At 57.3% G+C, this 6,275-nt stretch overlaps 1 protein-coding gene across 3 annotated transcripts in view; it reads left to right on the top strand.

Annotated features, from left to right (window-relative positions):
• Positions 1-6: 6 nt before the first annotated feature.
• Positions 7-6,275, top strand: part of CLPB (ClpB homolog, mitochondrial AAA ATPase chaperonin) — a 92,869-nt gene continuing 86,600 nt past the window's right edge. The window contains exons 1-2 of one of the 3 annotated variants that reach the window (XM_026079250.1): positions 7-82; positions 4,064-4,115. In XM_026079250.1, the coding sequence (XP_025935035.1) occupies positions 73-82; positions 4,064-4,115 (62 nt within the window). In that variant the 5' untranslated portion in view covers positions 7-72. Of the gene's footprint in view, positions 83-3,527; positions 3,949-4,063; positions 4,116-6,275 lie in introns of those variants that run through there. The other 2 variants (XM_026079251.1, XM_026079252.1) reach the window with 2 other exon arrangements.

Genomic DNA, 6,275 nt, shown 5'->3' with positions numbered 1-6,275 from the left:
AGCTGGCCCCGGCGAGCTGCGCTGCCTGCCGTCGCCGCCGCCGCGCTGGCCTGCTGCTACGCCAGGGACCACATGTCCAAGGGTGACTATTGCTGTCGTCGTCGCCGCGCTGGCCAGGCCGGGGGGCGGCAGGGCGCTCCGTGGAGGGCTCGTGGCCTTTCGGGAGGGGGACGGGGCATGCGGGACGGGGCCTGGGCCTGAGGGTGCTCTCCGGGGGAGCCTTCTCGATCCCTAACCCCGTGGTGGGTCCCTAAGCCACGAGGGATCCCTGAAACGCTTCTGCGGTGCGAGGATAACTGCGCTTGCATTCACTGCCGAGATAAAATAACCGTATTAACCAGGTGTTAACCAAGCCAGATAAATAATTCCTTCTCTCCTGTTGCTTGCCAGCCTGGGCGCTGGCCCCCGCGCCGCTCGGAGCACCGCAGAGCTCAGTCACACGGTCGCAGGAGCTGTGGGTATTTGCAGGCAGTCTGTGTGCACCCGTTCCGCTGCCGGATGCAGGCTGCTTCGGTTTCTCTCTAGGGACCGTTCTTCCATGTGCACTGGGAGAGGACCTGCCTCCAAGGCCCTTTTGGGGAGGAAAGCTGTCAGGAGAGGGTTTGAGGTGTAGCGAGTGTCGGGTTGCCTGTTGGCCATAGCGCCAGCTTTCTCTGGTGCTGGGGTTCTCTGCCTTGAACCTAAGTTAGTTCAGGCACTTCAGGCAGATACGAAGGTTTGGGAGTCGGGAAGGGATTAAATTACTGCTCTGATAAACCAAGGTTTTATGATTGAGTGGTTCCTACGTCCACCCCCACAGTGGGAAGCGGCACTTGGTGGGTGGCCACTAGCTCTCCTTTCCGTACCATTAGCGTCCCTCAAAGGCTGACGTGTGCGTCTGAGTTGAAGCGCACAGGACAGACCCCGTGATTTGTTGGGGCAAGCGGCATGCTTTCAGGCTGACGTGTAACTGTGGGTTTGGGCCACAGCAAGTCTCGTATTCAGCATTCATGTAGCTTTTTATATTTTGAAGCACCCAGGGTGCAATCATGGACTTGGCCTCTCCACCCCAGCCGGGAAAGCTGTTTTTATTCCCTTTCCTTTCCTGCTGCAGTCCAGAAGGAGCCTGAGCAGCCTCCTTGGTGTTACTGGACAAGGCAGCGTTGGAGCCTAGACCCACCAGCTGCTCTGCTCTATTCCAGGCGCATGGTGTCAGGGGGAGTGTTTAAGTCCCTGGTCCTTTGCTGGGTGCAGGTCGGGATCCAGGATCATTCTGCACTTTGGAAGACGAGGTGGTGCGTGCGTGAGGTGGGCCTTCCCTTCTCCGTGAACCAGTGCTCGCTGCCCTCCGGTTAGGGGATGGTGACAGTGACTTCATCAGCTGGCGTGAGCACAGGCCTGGGAAAGGAAGGGCTGCGACTTCGGCTCGAAACTGCTCCGCTTACTCACTCGGTGGTTTCAAGCGTGTCCGAGGTTGGTTTCTCTGTGAGTAATGTGCACAGAGTGCTGCGCCGGGCTGTTTGCTCGGTTACTCAGGATGCTTCACTCGTTATGGGAAGTCTTGCGCAATGAGCACGTCTACTTAGGAAAGTTCGGTGACACCGAGGCCTCCTGCCTTCGTTGTAGGAGACGGTTCACAGACTTGTTAGCGTGCAGCCCGCTCGGATCGGGGCGGTTGTCATGTGGCCGTGACGGCAGCATAGATGACAGAGCCGTGAGTGCTCAAAGCCCAGCAGCCCGGAGGGCGGGGAAGCAGGTTGGACCCTTTCCGGGAGAGGACAGTGAGGTGTGGATGTTGCCTGCTTGCTGCTGCAGGAGAGCAGTCAGTGCGTGGCCACGAGGTGCTCTTCAGGCCTGGAGAGCCTCTCTGAGCCCTGCGGCCGGGCCGGGCAGCTTCGTCACGGCTGTCCGGAGGAAAGCAGCAGCAGTCTGATCTGAGAGAGCTCCCTGGGCTGGGCCGCTCTTCGGAGAGCCTCCCCCTGGTTCTTGCTTTGAGGTTGGGTTTGGGGAGGCTCCACGTTGTTCCTGGGCAGGTATTGGAGAGATGCTACAGAACTTCTTTACTGAGAGGGTCACAGAGCACTGGAACGGGTCTTCCAGAGAGGTTGTGGAGTCTCCATCCTTGGAAATATTCGAAACCCGCCTGGACACGGTCCTGGGCAACGTGCTCTAGGTGACCCTGCTTGAGCAGGAGAGTTGGACTGGATGATCCCAGAGGTCCCATCCAACCTCAAGCATTCCGTGATTCTGTCATACGCTGGACCTGAAGTCCACGTTACAGTAACTCAAACACCAAAGGTTGTTTGGCTCCGAGTTTACCCGTGTCTCAGGTGGAGCTGTGCGGCACAGGCTGTGGCCTGTGCGACTGTGGGTGCTCTGCTGTGGGGGCTCAAGCCAGCTAGCAGCCGTCGGCTCCCCGGACAGCCCCGTGAACGTACCCACCGCTCCACTCTGACACAATCAGCCCGGCGAGCTGTCTTTGACGGCACGCTGCCGAGATAAACCTGGGGTGCCCACTGATCTCCGTTTTCCTAGTAAGATCAGGATCGATTAGTGCTGGAAAACTCTTAGTTTGGATGTGCATCTGCACTGATGACGTTCCTCAGCCCAAAGAGTTATCTGCAGCGTGCTGACGCTGTTGCTTGCTCGTTCTGAAGCACCGGAGCAAACGTTGAGATTCACAGTGTTGCTAGAACCTCTGCAACCGGAAAGCAAACAACCGGCTACTTGGATTAAGCGGTAACCATTGCCTCCTGTCCAGCTGTGGCTGTATGTTAGGGTGTCCAGGCACCATGGGGAATGGGGCGGGCAGGTCGGAGAGCTGTGTCTGTTGGGGCTCCTGCCTAGGTTAAAATCCAAGGCAGAGGGCTGAGCCTCTGGTGCGAACGCCTGGAAGAAGGCGAACGAGGCTTGAAAGGTTGGGGATTGAGAAGAGAGCGCCCGGAGGTGGTAAGAACTGGGGACAATTGTCCCAGCTTCCCAAACGTCTTGACGCAGCTGTTGCCTCTTGCGCTCTTGTAAAGAAGTCCTGCTCCAGCAGCTCTGTGCTTAGAGATGCAGCAGGACGGATTTGTCAGGAGGCCGCAGCACCGCTATCGCACGCGGTGTCCGCGCAAGCTGCTGGGTTGCTGGCTTGCAACACGCTGTGCTTGTGGGGAAAAGGAAGAAATCTTCCTTTTGGGGGGGTGGCTTCGTCTTGCTTTGAGGTCGTGGCTGGAGCGTTAGACCTGGGGTGCTGCCCTTACCCTTTTTAGCCAGGAGATGTCATTCTTAGTCTTCCATGAGGCACTCGCTGGCCTTGTTCTGCTGTTTGGAAACCCCTGGCTGACGCTGTGGCTGCCGTGGGTGACAGTGCCCTGTGATGCCTGCTGGACGCAGGAGGCCACAGTTTGCTTTTCAAGCACGGGAGAAGTCTTTGCTTCTCCAGCTGTTCAGGCAGTTGCTTCCTTGCTGCAGCCCTGCGCAAGCAGGAGGCCGCCACTGGCTCGTTGAAAAAGCCCCAGAGCCACAGCAGGGTCCTTTCCCCTCCGCTCCGGTCTTAGCTTTTTGCTAGACTAGTGCAGTGACACCTTCTGAACCCAGGTGGGCTGCGCTGGCATGCCCGTAGCCAGGATCGCGGTTAGTTTCCTGCAGATACGGGTGATCCGCGCTGCTGCCCAGGGGACTCTGTCACGCAGCATGCCAGGAGCTGCTGTTTCTGCTGGTTGAACGTCTGTGTTTGAACTGGGAGCGCTGAGGAAGGGACCTGTGCAACCAGGCCAGGGATTCGGCTTGCTCAGAGGCTCCCCCACCTGTGTACTCTCGACCCCGTTCCTGTGCCCCATGCCCACGTTTGGAGAGCTGCTATTCAGCCCTGTCTCTCCCAGAGCCTGACACTAGGGCTTCCAGGGAGGCTGTGGAAAGTTGGCAAGCAAGTAATTTTGAAATAACTTGGTTTCAGAAAGAGATCTTCCTAGCCTGCGTCGTTTGGTAAGAGCACAAAGCACCTGCCGCCTCTGCAGCAGCGGCCTGCCCCATCTCCGGGTTGTTAAGCACCTATGTATGTTTGGTACTAACTTGCTTTCTCGCCTGTGTCTCTTTTCAGAAGATGCTCTGCTGGAAGCCGCAAGGATCAACAATGTTTCTGAAGTCGAGAGGTGAGTGGCCTTTAGAGACGTGCGAGTGAACGCTGCTGCTGCCGACGGGTAGAAAGGTAGGAAAGCTCTTCCGGCACGCGGGGAAGGCAGGGGTGCATCGCCGGTACCTGCTGTGACTCTGCACGGCGTCTTGTTTGCGTAGGCATTGGTACAGCTCTTGGGATAGATAGGGCAGCGGGGGCTGACTGCCCCCACGCCTGCTCTTTCGGCTGCCTGGTTTGGGGTTGTGCTGTGGCGTCACTCCGGAGGTGTTTAGCGGTGTTAAATTCTCCGGGGTGTTAACAAGTGCGTTTCTCAGGTTCGGCGTGCGACCGGTCTCTGGGAGGCGTGCTTGTTCTCTGCTGCTGCGGCTGTAGCTCTGCAGAGCGACTTCGCTTGGCACAGGTAGCGCCCAGGATGCTTTATGAGCAGCAGGGCTGCATTAACAAAATACGTCTGCTGGCAGGGCAGCGCTGACCTCATCTGCAGCGAGGGCCGGGGACTTGATTTGGAGCTGGCTGCCCAGCAGGGCCTGGAAAGGATATCGCTGGGTGCCCAGCAGTCAGCTGATTTTGGAGAGCAGCAATTTGCAAAATGCAAAGAGCATTTTACAAAGCTCCTGTGAGATGCAGGGCTCAGAGAATGTCTCTTCACCAAAACCAGTTTCTGTGTGGGGACAACAAGCGTCATCAAAACACAGGGCGGACAGAAACGTCTGAGCACCAGGTAGAACTTCTTTGGCCGTTCCCTGGTCTCTCTCAGTAACTCTGTGGTATTGAGGTCTCCCGCTCCCCAGGTGGCTGCCCTGAACTGGTACAGGATAAACATTTTTTGATAGCTTGAAAGCTTGTGTAGGATGGGAGTGGACGTTGCTGCTCTCCTGTGTTCACCACACCTGATGTTTTGTGTTTCTAGCCTCTCCCACCCGGTGCAGCCATCCAGGGAGCTCTGTGCTAGGAGCCGCTGTTCCTGCGTGCTCCCGCAGCAGAGGAGAGCCCTCCTGGCCTGCAGCCAGAGGATGCTCCTTCCATTCTCTGGGATCTCAGAGGAAGCAGCCTGCCTCTGTTGCACCCTGGGGCTGAGATCTGGCCTAGATCAAGGGCCAAAGAGGATATTGGTGTGCAGCTAATTGGCACATGTGTTCTGCTGCTCGTAATTGCAGGAAGCCGCTGCTTAGTGATGGCTGGGTGATTTGCGAGCCTGGTCAGGGACAGCAGCGACAGGGACGCTCTGTGCTCCCTCCGTTAATGGCAGGGCTGGCGGCTGCACGCAGTCCAGCTGTGCTGCGTGCTTGCTGCCGCCGCTTTTGCATCTCTGCTCTTTCCTTCCCGCTCCCGCTCCCGCTACCTGTTGTCTCGGTGCCTGCCTACCCCCTGCAGCATCCCCCTCTGAAGCTCCCAGCCTCCGTGTGCCTCTTCAGACCTTCGCTGTCAGGCGTGAGACATGGCGCTGTGGAAAAGTACCGATTCCTTCCCTGCTCCAGGCAGCTTCAGCCTGTGCTTTACAGCAAACTGAGCAGCCCGGGAACTTCCCAGTTGCTGGCACATGCTGTGAAGTTACAGAAGAGGCACAAACGGAGTTGCAGTAAAGGCTCTTGCTCTTGTCGCCTGAGAGGAGTGAAACCCAAACTCGGTATTAGCAGGGCAGGATGGTGACCCTCAGCTGAGCAGTGTGGGCTGCACCCAGGAGAGGGCAGCGCCATCCGCGTAAACACCCAGTTCGTTGCCGTGCTGTGTGTGTCCCTGGACGTGCTGTGTGCGTCCCTGGACGGCTCTGTCGGCTGTCCCCCTGCCTGCTCTTCCCCCGCCAAGAGAGCTCAGGCTAGTCCAGACAACTCGCGGGTGACGAGTTAGGAAAAGGAAAGCTGGCGTGATTGAGTTTTCTAATATAACTTTAGACTGATTTAAACCTTAATCTCTCGCACGGCCTAATGTCTTGGTGTAACGACTTACAGGCACTGCAGACCCGGTGGTGTGGTAGGGCTGAACTCCTGCAGGTTGTCTTGCTCAGACTTCGCAGTGCAATTCAAGACACGTGTTCTCTGCTGTTCYGCAACCTGTCTCATTAGGCGGTGCCAGTAAAGCTGAGCAGAGACATGTTGCTTGTGTTACGGAACAGTTACTGATGTTGTTCGGTTCTCAATGTTTTCAGCTCAAAGACTATTAGAAAAACCAGCCAGAT

This window comes from Apteryx rowi, unplaced genomic scaffold (genome assembly GCF_003343035.1).
Source record: "Apteryx rowi isolate R43461 unplaced genomic scaffold, aptRow1 scaffold_498, whole genome shotgun sequence".
Lineage (NCBI taxonomy): Eukaryota > Metazoa > Chordata > Aves > Apterygiformes > Apterygidae > Apteryx > Apteryx rowi.
Note: the sequence above shows the minus strand (reverse complement) of the source record. Positions and strands in the feature narration are given on the sequence as shown.